Here is a 12,136-nt window from a genome sequence, read left to right on the forward strand (position 1 = left end):
TCCGGTCGTTGTATTGTAGTTTGCATTTGATGAGTGTTCGATGTTTGTGAAAGAAAGCGAACAGTTATAGTGCATCCTATCGAGAACAACTATGTAATGCGAATCGCAAAATACAGTTGCTGCACCACTGATGCTGAACGATGAAGCTTAAAAGAGAAAAAAACATTCAATTTTTAAAACTCAAACGAGTATGATCCCGAGGGCTGCGTTTTTGCCCAGCAAATTCGAAAAAACAACAACTTAATAATCGTTTTTGATTCTTTTCGACAAAATAGTTAGCAAAAACAGGTCTATGTGAAATTTAGTAGGACATTAAACTGAAAATATGTTGACACATTGACGTTGAAGGACGTCTCAGATAAAAAGGAAACAAAAAATAATGTTCAACCCAATATTGATACGCATGAAAAATACATTCTTAAATTCAGTTTTTAAAAAAAATACTTAAAAGTCTACATAGAAATTCCCTATTTAGAAATAAGACGCCCAATTAATATTTTAACAAGAGCTCAACGGACCGAACGTCAACGCTTATTATTATTTCTCAATCGAACATGGTGACATAAATTTTGAACCGAATAGTTATTGTCCTTCCAATAAATGTGTGTCTAGTCTCTTCCTACATGTGTACCGAGCTTCATTTGAATATCGAATGTGTATTTTTAGTTTTGACCCAGGTAAGAAATGTGCAACGACGCCGTGATGACAACGACACCAGCTGTTATTCAATATAGGTCTTAATGGTATCTAACAACGTTGATGCTAATCGAATTACTTGTTATAAATGACCAATAGAGTAAATGAATTTAATGATGTATGACCATAAGATAAACTTAAGTTGAATATTGAATACCAACTCATAGCTATGAAAAAACTCTTTCTTAGAAAATTGAATGAGGTAAAAATGTATAGACAATTATTCAAAACAATTTCTTGTAGAAAAAGTTAGTATCAATTATGACATATCATCGACCCATGATGGGAAAGCCCTTTCCTTAAGATCTAAAATTACATTGTTAATGAAAAAGGGGCAAAAATAGGAAATGTAGTACTACAATATGTGAAATACACAAACATCATATTTAACCGTAGTCTGCATTGTATGCAACTTTGTCAAATTAAAGAATTAAGATAATTTGCGGACAGATGTCAGCACAGTAGAGCTCATTTGTACATGCTCATGTCTCTAAAAGCTACCCCAATTAATTGGTGAAAAGATTTGTTGTAAGAGAAAAACCTAACAATAGCGAAACTCACTACCCGCCTAGCTTTGAGGTTGAACAAAAGGTGTCTCTATTTGACACTTTTGAAAACATAAACTTTTTAGGTGATACCTTGACAAGGGACGTTGTTGCAGATCTCAAACATTTCGGAGATGCCCTCACAGTATTTCCCAATGAGGGACGGCATAGGGTCTGAACAGGATCTGTGCTTCATCCCCAGTCCACCTTCACATGTGACAGAACATGGCGTCCAACTTTGCCACGAAGACCAACCACCATCTAAAAAGAGATACTTAATTAGACCATTACTTCAATGTGATCCGTTGAGGACTAAACATTAAAGCTGCTACATAAAATTATCTCTGGCTCAAATATTGATGATACCTTGTATTGATCCCGTTTTTATTTGCCAATGGTCATTTTGGACAAATCGCCAAAAGAAGTTCAAATTCATTGAAACAACTATATTTAATTTGCATGGTGCCTAAATGTTAATGCATCCAAGACTAAAGAAATTGTGAACTGTAACTTTCTAGGTAGCTGATCATTTAAATTACCATTACCCTGTAATAAACAATACTGGAAGTTTTACTTTGCACCAAGACCACTTAGCCTTTAATTATATGAATATATTATTATATAAATGCAAAGTATATCATCTAAATGTACAATCAATTGTGTAATGCCCTTGTATGTTCAATATTGAAATATGCATTTGACATATGGAGATTTAATTAAAGAACTAACAAAATAAATAAGACGTATACATTTAAAATTATGCAGACGATTGTTACAGGTTTGAAAAAACAACATGTAATGCTGCATTATACGGAGCGCTATATATAAAAAGTTATAACCAGCCTTCGATGACTTGTTGAAATTGTAAATGGTTATGGTTTTACTTATATTTATGATAACACCAATTCATAATAGCGAAAAAAAGTGTAGAAAAGTATATATATTTTAACAAGAACGGTATATAAATATGAGTTGTAGTTTTGTGTAGAATTTGAATTATTATTTGTGATTTGACATGTTTAATTGTAGAAGAAATGAACAATTTGGAGACAATTAACAATAAACGCAAAAAAAGAACATTTACTAGCACATGGCTGTTCTTTGCATACGCGATCATCTCTCGAGTCCCCAAAACAATGGTCGCCATATAGTGACGGATAGGGATTGGAGCATGACCTGTCACGCCTCTGCATTCCAATGTCACACGTGACTGAACATGAACCCCATGTAGCCCAAAGACTCCACTCACCGTGGACTTGAATTAAATAAAAGTCACAAAACGTATAGATGAAAGTTTTACATGTGCATATAGACAGACATACAGACAGATTATAACAAGTCTCCAGTCGACATGTTTATATTAAACAATATTGAATAAAAATTTTAGTTTATAGTTACTTCTATACAATCATTTGTAAAACTAACAGTATATTTTAACAATCAATTTTGATTTTACACTACACCATGGAAAATAAAATCGTCGAAAAATTCAATAGTTGAAATCTATCACCTAAAATAATTGACTATAGCATATTTAAGTGTGTTTGATAAAAAATGATTACCCAACGTGCATAGTCCACAATGCTTTGGACAGACGAGCTTGGCATGTTGAATGTCACCACAGACGTTGAACAGAGAGGACATCAAGGCACAATCGACTTTCGGGCTGTCCATACATGCAGTAGCTGTAAACAGTTTCCCGTTTAGGTTTGCCAATTTGGCAAACCTTATTTCACCATTTACAACAATAACAACTTTAAAAACATAAAATGTTAATACTACTTTTATCGTCAAAGGAAATAAATCTTAACTTAAATAAATGAATATGCAACTTGTTTCCAATTCCAACGGGCAACTAAATGGAACTTTTGCCGTAAATGTAATGGGATTAATTCCAATGTTAAGGGGGAAAATATTGTGAAGTAAAGTAGCAAACTATCATGCATTGGACATCATTTAAAGTTTCATGGTTTCACCACTCTTTCAATCTTGATCAGATGTGTCAAAGCAGATTATGGTCTAAAAACTTATAACTTCCAATATAAAAAACTGTATCACCATTAATAATGATGAAGAGAGCCACTATCACTGTGTGTGCCTAAAATGTCATGCATTAATCATTTTGGAGACATGTGGTGGGACTTAGTTTAAACTTTGAGGTAGCTTATATTTCCCAAATTCGTACTGAAGTGTGTTTGTGTTTGTTTTTAATGTACGGAAATGCGAGGAAAGTCACAGTTACATTGAACTTTTTATAGTGTAGTATTTTTATATCTTAGACATCAGCAATTGAATAGAAACAAAATGCTCTGGCAAGCTGAATCTCTACTTGGTCTAATTTAATGATACGTCCCATTGGCGAAATTGCTCTTACAGCCCAGTTAAGCTAAAGTACTGCCCAGATCTGGCAATTAATAAGCTGTATAGGTATTTAAGCAGAACACAAACTATCGCCAACAATGATCCCGCTTTTAAACAATAATCAGCATAATTTGAATTGTTTCTCTATATAAATATTCAATATTTTACATATTCACTTGTTTAACCGATGAAGACAAACTTATCAATTAGTTAAACGAAGTCACGTTTGCAGTGCAATTTTGCACCAGAAGCTCAATTTTTGGCTTCGGGCTGTTAGAGTCAACCCTTCTGAAATTTGCCTTTGTAACCGCGACGTTCTTTCGAGCGTTGTTTAAAGCTACGATTTTATTGGCTAGTTCAAGTGGACCTATACATTTGAGCTTAAGTTGTAAGTCAAGGGGGAGGACGTAATTTCGTTTCAAGCAAACAATGAAGTGAGAAAAATGTTTCATGGAAAACAAAATATCGGATTTATAATGAAAAGTACCGATTCTGGTACCAACTTTTGCCAGGTAAGTGGACTATTTCTTTAAATTTTGAAAAATGCATGCGTACAGTATGTGACGAAAATCATATTCTTCGATCGACATCTTAGTTTGGTATCATAACTTTAAAGATAAAAAAGTTGTTAAACAGATTGTGGCTTAGGAGGCAATGTTTACAAATAGACGTGTTCATTTTATCCACAGTTTTTCGTATTTTCTCGGCAAATACGGCATATCTGTGCATGTTGTAACTGTACTTGCATGTATATATTCCTATTTTTTAAACTTCGTCGTTATTACTCGACTGTACATGTTTCCAGGCCGAATTTTTGTACTTTAACCCCATTATGTTTATTGCAAGCACATTACCAACATTTTAGTGAAATACAAACAAACTTCTGTACAATTGTTTAGCCTTGAGAGGATACGTTTTTAGGTCTAAGAATCGCTAATGATCACGCGTCTTTCAGTTTGGAATGTGATTTGTATCATACTTTGAAGCCATGAAACATTTTTCTCACTTAATGTTTGCATGAAACGAAATTACGTTCTCTCCCTTGACGGTGTTGTAACCACTTACAGGGTTACTTAAAATGAGAGCTATGATCTCAATTTAAAGGGTTGGGCGTAGTGAGTGTGTTTTAACGTAGTTTCAATCAAATGTCAAGTTGTTCAAGCTTACCGTGCAATAAGAAGCATACGTGTATAGTGTATAAAAGTATTGTTGTAATTTATCCACGCGCTTCTCTTCGCATGGTGACTTCTAATATGAATATTATTGGTAAACGAAAACACAGAAAATACTCTTCAATATGACACGTGCATTAATGTAAACTGAAATTTAAAAAAAAAACACTAACCAATTAGTTTTCGAACTTAAAAGTTAAATTTTGAGTTGAGTATACGAACTCACAATTTTCATGTATGTTTGAATTAAATGCGTTATGAAATCATAACATATGAAAAGGAATTACGTTTTGTGTGGTTGCAAAGTCCTTGGTTGCATAAATCATTCGAACAGCATTCCTGGCAATGATCTGTCTGCCTCTTGGAAGCTTGTTCTGCTGATCTCCCCACAAATAAAGATCCACCACTTGGCCCAGCGCATCGCTGTTACAGTTTTATCAATTTAGGCAGAGGTATGTTTACAATACAAAGCATATTGTCTGAAGAGTGTTATATACCAATTTATCAAAGTAGTTTATACTTCTATTTTCGGTAGCACTAAAAGTGGAAACATTATAAAGTGATGTGCCTGAATGGATTAATCACTACACAGAATTCAAAATGATAAGCAGTAGGGTTTCATATTTTACCCACAATTGAAAATAATGAAATACACTATTTGAATTTACAAACCTTAGGAAAAATGTATGTATATATGCTGTAAGAAAATGTAAATTACAATGAGTGAGAATCTATGCTGAAATATAACCTGGTTATCGGCACAAGACATCGTGTACAGATGTCCGTTAGTCGAGGGCGTTACTTGTAGAAGACATGACTGAAACAAAAACATGTTTATCAATTTTGGCATTATTGCAAAACGCCATGGGCAGAAACTGGTACGGAAATATGTGTCCATTTGATGGAACAACTGTGCACAAAGAAGACTTCGTAACGTATCTAAAACATTGTCTTTGTATAATGACAATGACATTATATGTGTATCTACTAGAAATACCATTGTTACGAAGCATCAAAGGGCGCATTGAATTAGTTTGTAAAATTAACAGTTCCTATGAAATATGAATGACAAACGAAATTTGATAAAAACAAAAAGTGTACATTAATTTATCGGTTATAATTAAACACCTCTTGTCCAGTGAATGTACAGTTTGAACGAAAGAACGTATTGCGATGTATATTACGATACACAAGACCCGCAACATCATGATATGATATATATTTATATCAGTGTGATATGATATATTGTGATACGCTTTGTTTGTTTGAGTTTAACAACTGCTATTGGCTGCATTATGGCTTGACCCCGCACTGACGCCATCAGGACTGGTTATCAATATTGCTCTTGATTCGATTTAAGATAGGTGAAGCTAATAGAATTACTTGTTATCAATAAATAATAACTGACAACTAGAGTGAATGAAGCCAATGATGTGCGATACCCTAGCTATCACTTTACGAAGAGACATATTGGTGCTGTAACTTGCTCGGTGTAAAGCACCCATACACGAAATAAAACTTGCTTTAAAACCTCGGTTTATATAGTATTGTGAACACCTTTTCCAGAATAATATCCTCTTAATGCGGCGTTCACACAGTGCCGATTATGGCTCCCGTTTGAGATCAGACAGCGCTACGACACGAAAAGCGAAAATGTCAGATAACAATCATCAATGATCTGGAATGTCTTATCATTGTTTGAACGCAGTCGTATATGTTCGTAACAGTGTCCCACGGATCGGGAATGGTCCGGAGAGGTCGGCCAAGCACTCCCGACAATTAGGTGCGTCCCGTAACATTCGGGAAACTCAGCCGATTTTGTCTAGTCGGATTACAATCGTGACTATGTCGTGACAGATTCGGTCATTTTTTACCATGACAAAGATACAAATCGGATCAGAATCGGATTTAGAACGGAATAATCGGGACGAATTCTGCTGGAAACGGCTGGATCGGGACGCCTCCTGAACAATATGTTGTCGTGATTAAATAAAAGTTTTTACAAATTTCAATAAAAGTTTTATTTCCAGCCACGATTCACAGGATCTTGATCAGACTTTTGACACATTTTAATCGGAAATGGTCCTATCAAGGACGGCAGTAAATATCCTGAATGTGTGACTTAGGCTTAATGGCGAGCGCTACCCAAGGTGGCTAATGGTACAACATTTTAACGTCTTTCGGTTTGACGCTGCCAGTGTTGGTCCAACGACCTTCCGCACCCGAAGAAAACCCTCTACCACTGAGCTATTGGGCGGTCATTTTTGCGATATGCTTTTTAAAATACTTTAAAATAAATTTAAATCTCTTTTTCTCATATGTATTTATTTTCATAAAGATTTTTCATTAGCATTTTATTCACTTATTTATCTGTTATCATATTTATGAAAGTGGTGTTACAGTTGCTTGTAACTTTAATACTATTATATCATTTATTAAAGGGCACCGTTAAAACAACACTGATATGCGAGTATATAGAATAATACACTGCTGGCTGTGGCTTTTCGATGCTAAATGCCCCAGTAGGAAGAAAAACCCCGAAGCTTATCCCATGTTGTCATTTGTCAATCCATTTGTTTTGAGCCGGTTTTGAAAATAATCATTTGGAAGAATATAGCTTTCTATTATAAATTATAGGAATTGGTTTGTGCTCAGAAAGTTCATCGACTTGTTTTGTGTTATAATGTATAGGGAATTACAAAAACAGATCTTCACCTTTTCACAATGATTTGCTGTGTTTCAAAACATTTTCTACTTTTACTTTGACAAAAAATGTACGATTAATAACTTTATTTGTTATTAATAACTAAATTAATTCAATATACAGTTTCAAACAGGCGTTTCATACCAAATTTCAACGAAGCGCATATAAATATGCAGATGCATAGTTTTCTTCAGAGTTTAAAGACGCACACTAATGGTTGTTGCAACAAATAATGTTTAATTTTGATGAATTATCATGTTCAACTCATTTCAATTACATGTAATTGAACCAAACAAAACATGCACATGCTTTATGTACAGATAAAAATATTAGAGATAGTTAATTTGGCGCTTTTTAACTGGGGAATATTCGTCTCTAATATTGTTTTGATCTATGCCTTAGTCATGTTGATCATAAAAGTCAAATGTGATAAATATGATATTACACTCAAATATGTTTTTTTGTTGCATTAGCGTATATTGTGCGCCTTTAAAAAGGTAGTTCGTACCTGATATTCATTACAATCTGTGACAAAGCGTCACTAAAGAATTGCCTTTTTGTGTATCTTAAGCATTTAAAAGAGCAAAATTAGTTTGTACCTGGTGTTCAGTGCAGTTTTCGACGGTGTTGCAATCTTTGACATCGCCGGCTTGTTGACAGTTAAAACATTGTAGTCCATCTGAAAATGAACGAAATATGAAAGGTTTAACCACTTCAAATTGATAAATAATACAATAGTATTAAATGATTTTAAAAATTAATCTCGTGTTGTTATGAATTTATGTTTACGTTCAAATTGTCAATGCAATTATGTTATCTCTATAAACAAATTCACATAAAACAAGAAATGTTTGTTGAATTTCAGCTCTCTCACTATCGTATGATGTTCAATGAAATTATCAATATGCAAGGAATACATCTAGTTATTTAAGACAAAACTTTTAGTAAATGAATATATGAACTACATACCAGTGGAAACACAAAACATCAGAAGTAGAAACCATGCAAAAACTGAAACAGATGGATTACATGTACATGTATTATTATCAAATAATAAAGCGGTAATTATACTTTGTAACACATCTAACTTTTGTAAATTGACACAATTACGAATAACATAAAAGCATTGTTAAAGAAAATAATAAGAGACAAAGTAATAAAATGAACATTTTACCTTTCATCATGACAAACGTGGCCTGCACACAGACACTGTAGATAAGCTCGTATCTAAATGGAATGTCTAATAATTAGAACACGCATGATATAACGCAAAAGTAACTGCTACAAGGTTTCAAATATTTTAGAAGGATAGTCAAACGAAAGATGTCGGCTATATCACGAAATTCCCATACACTCAATCATATCAAAAAATGAAATGAACAAATAATTCAAATCAAAGCTTCTGTCTTTACAATATACAGGTTTGGTTTCAGTAAAAACTTGAATTGGAGTCCTAAGAAAACTTATGCGGAGTTTAACACACCAGCCTGTAGTGTCTTTATATGATGAAAAATTGTTACCTAAAATGCGAAATTTCCAGTTAATAAGTATAGGCTCAGTACAAGGTATCAGAAAGACTTGTACTCACGATTCATATGACACCAGGTGCTCGGGATGTTTCTTGAAACCCGTGGATACAGTAGTACGTCACGCGCACATGCTGAAATGATCCCACGCGGTTTATGGAAACGACAACAAATCAGCTAGGTCGCCGACTGGATCAAATTCATACGCTTGTGAGCTAATTAGTTTAACATGTTAAAGTGCACATTTCTTCATTACGTTCATACGTAATATCATTTGGTGTCTGCAAAATTCTTAATCGTGTTAAATTGAATCTCAGTATCCAATGAAATGGCTGTATGAATTAAAAAAGATATCGCATTTTGTAAAAATACGCGTGCCGTAAATAAACTACTTTTTAAGTACCCTAGAAATATATGTATGGTTAATTTACACTCTAATGTACAGTACAGCATACAGGGAAAACTCTTTTCTGCTGCTTGGCATTTACGCTAAGTCGTTACCTTTAAAATCACGATTGAACGCCTGAAATATTTGTATACTCAACCTTGTTTTCAAGTAGCCTAAAACTAGATCACTGAACATGAATTTACATCATTCAATGTAAGGAACGTACGTCTCGGGGCGATACTATATCCTGATCTTTTACCTTATTACCCGGTGTCCAATTTCACGGTTCCCTTATATTTTTTATTACTGATGGCAGCAGATTGAGTTGCCGATCATTGATTTTCGTTAAACAAATCAACCATTTTATTGGCTCCTGATCAGATGTTTGATAATGATAAATCTAACCCCTAAGATTGTTTGTGTTGTACGATATGCGTGAAGTTAGCACCGTAGTACCGTATCACCATGTCACCGCGGTGATGAGGTGCTAGCACCGTATCTCCATATATTGTCAGATCAGTATACTAGTAGTATTAAGAGTCTCTTATTCTTGGATATGACACCTATTACACTGTGGGGGCAAGACCTAACCATAGGTAAAAGTTGCATGTGAATAACCTAGGATTTTAGGCCGCCAATGCCGTATTTGAATATAGGCACATAATGGCTATTTGCCATATAGTCACTAACTCATATACAAGGGAAACCTTAAAATCAGCGATGGGACCATAGCGATCTATGTTACCGTATAGCCAAAACATGACCATAGGTGATAGAACATTTCGTAGGATTTCAGGCCGAATAGGCGAAATAATGAGATGAAAAAGGTTCCAAATGACTATTTATCGCATAAAATGGAGTAACTATGTTGCGGAAACCTCAAAATGAGCATGGAGATCATAGCGACCTATGCCATCGTGTAGCCGAGGACTAGGCCTAGGTAATAGTATTTGTGAATAACCTAGGATTTTAGACAGGCTTTGCGGTAGAGGAACATGGAATAGACCCCCAATGTCTATTTGCCACATATTCTTTTACTGGTAATGGCACGGAAACATTAAAACAAGCAAGGGGACCATATCGACATATGTCACCATGTAGCCTTGACCTAGTCACAGTTGATAGTATATATGAATAACCTAGGTTTTTAGGCAGGCTATGCGAGATACGTACATGGAAAAGGCTCCCAATTCCTATTTGCCTATTATTGATAACATGTTATGGTGCAAAAACCTTAAAACGAGAAACGGGACCAAAGCGACCTATGTCACCATGTATCAGAGACCTAGACCTAGGTGATAGTACATATGAATAAGGTAGGATTTTATGCAGGCTATGCGAGATAGGGACATAGAAAAGGCTCCCAATGTATATTTGACTCACTCTAGATTGCTGACATCCGACCAAATCGAATCACATGACAACTTGTAATCTTGCAAACCTCCCTCAATTGAACCAATTGTTGAGTTCATTATGTTTTACTCGTTTGTGAGTCGCAAATTCACTTCACTTTGCATGGTTTCTAAATTCTCATTGAGCGTATTCTGTAGATTGAACGTTGTTTTCTTCGTTTCCTCTTTGGTATCATCTATCGCTTTGTTAAGTGATTTTTGTACGTCACAGAAGTTACCTTCTAGTTGTTCCCTTTCATTACGTACATCACTGTTTAGTTCGCCTATATCGTCTGACTGTCTTTCAAATTTATAGTCCAGCGCTTTAGTTTGATTTGTAAAATATTCAACCAAACTTCTTTGCGCATTTTCAAAATCAATTGTCAGTTGATTTGTTTGTGCGTTTTTTCTATAATAACATCATTCATAACATCACTCACGTTTTCTTTCTGTGCTCGAATATGTCCATCAATTGTTATGCTCTGATTTAAAAAGCGGGCTTCAAGGGTTCTCTGTATGTTTTGAAACTCGTCATCTTTTCTCTTCATATGTTTATTCATTTCATTTTTCAAATTCCTTAAAAGTTTAGGTTGATTCCTATTATAAACTTCCCTTTCATTGAAAGCAGTATACCCTAATCCTCCCATTGGAATGAGGGAGTTGAAATAAAGATGCTCTTTAAAGATGCAATTCAAAGATTGGCAATTTTAACATTTTTTTAAAGTTTTGTCTCATCTGCTGACTTTGTTATCAATGCCTTTGTTTCATTTATATAATTGAATTGGTATTTATAATTCTAACGTGAACCATTTTACAAACGGATAAACTATAATTCTGATGAAATGCGTTTTTTTATCTTAATTAAGGTACAGCATTGTGAGCTTAAAATATTTTTTAAGTAGAATAAATGCACATCAGAATAAAGATGGCAATCTAAAAGGTTTGACATTTTGACATTAGACAATTTTGGGCTCGCTGGTACAATTTTGAGGGGAAACAAAATAATAAATATATATGCCTTAACGAGCTATGTATTGAATTTACTTTGATTAAATATTAGTTTGCATACATTGACGATATTTTATAGAAATGTCATGTACAACACAGATTTATGTTTATGTATTATCATCACATCTGGGAATGGACTGGTTTAATTGTTTAGAGCTGCACTCTCTCAGATTGACCGTTTTGATATAAAATATTTTGTCTCAGATTTAGCTAACTTTTGTATAAATTCCTTCAAGCACAAAGATCACAGTAAATTGCTAAAAACTGCCGAGGATTACAGTTTTTAATGCTTTGCGAGTGCATCTTTAACAAGTATAAACTTAGACATATTTATGTTGTGTCACA

The 12,136-nt window shown here is 34.2% G+C and overlaps 1 protein-coding gene across 1 annotated transcript; it reads right to left on the reverse strand.

The window, feature by feature from the left end:
- Window positions 1-1,323: 1,323 nt before the first annotated feature.
- Window positions 1,324-8,683, reverse strand: LOC128222317 (properdin-like). Its single transcript, XM_052931298.1, has 6 exons — window positions 8,653-8,683; window positions 8,448-8,489; window positions 8,078-8,157; window positions 5,523-5,591; window positions 5,062-5,197; window positions 1,324-1,502 (listed from the first exon to the last, which is right to left on the reverse strand). The coding sequence occupies exons 1-6, from the start codon at window positions 8,660-8,662 to the stop codon at window positions 1,324-1,326; spliced, it is 516 nt and encodes a 171-aa protein (XP_052787258.1). The 5' UTR covers window positions 8,663-8,683.
- Between the last annotated feature and the right edge of the window lie 3,453 nt (window positions 8,684-12,136).

The sequence above is a fragment of the Mya arenaria genome, chromosome 16 (genome assembly GCF_026914265.1).
Source record: "Mya arenaria isolate MELC-2E11 chromosome 16, ASM2691426v1".
Taxonomy (NCBI): domain Eukaryota; kingdom Metazoa; phylum Mollusca; class Bivalvia; order Myida; family Myidae; genus Mya; species Mya arenaria.

What these genes read in the sequence shown, in the direction of transcription:
- LOC128222317 (XM_052931298.1), bottom strand. An exon ending in GATGTTTTGTGTTTCCACTG is followed by an intron (nt 8,158 to 8,447) that starts GTATGTAGTTCA and finishes GTTCATTTTCAG; the next exon opens with ATGGACTACAATGTTTTAAC. An exon ending in ACTTTGCAACCACACAAAAC is followed by an intron (nt 1,503 to 5,061) that starts GTAATTCCTTTT and finishes ATCTCTTTTTAG; the next exon opens with ATGGTGGTTGGTCTTCGTGG.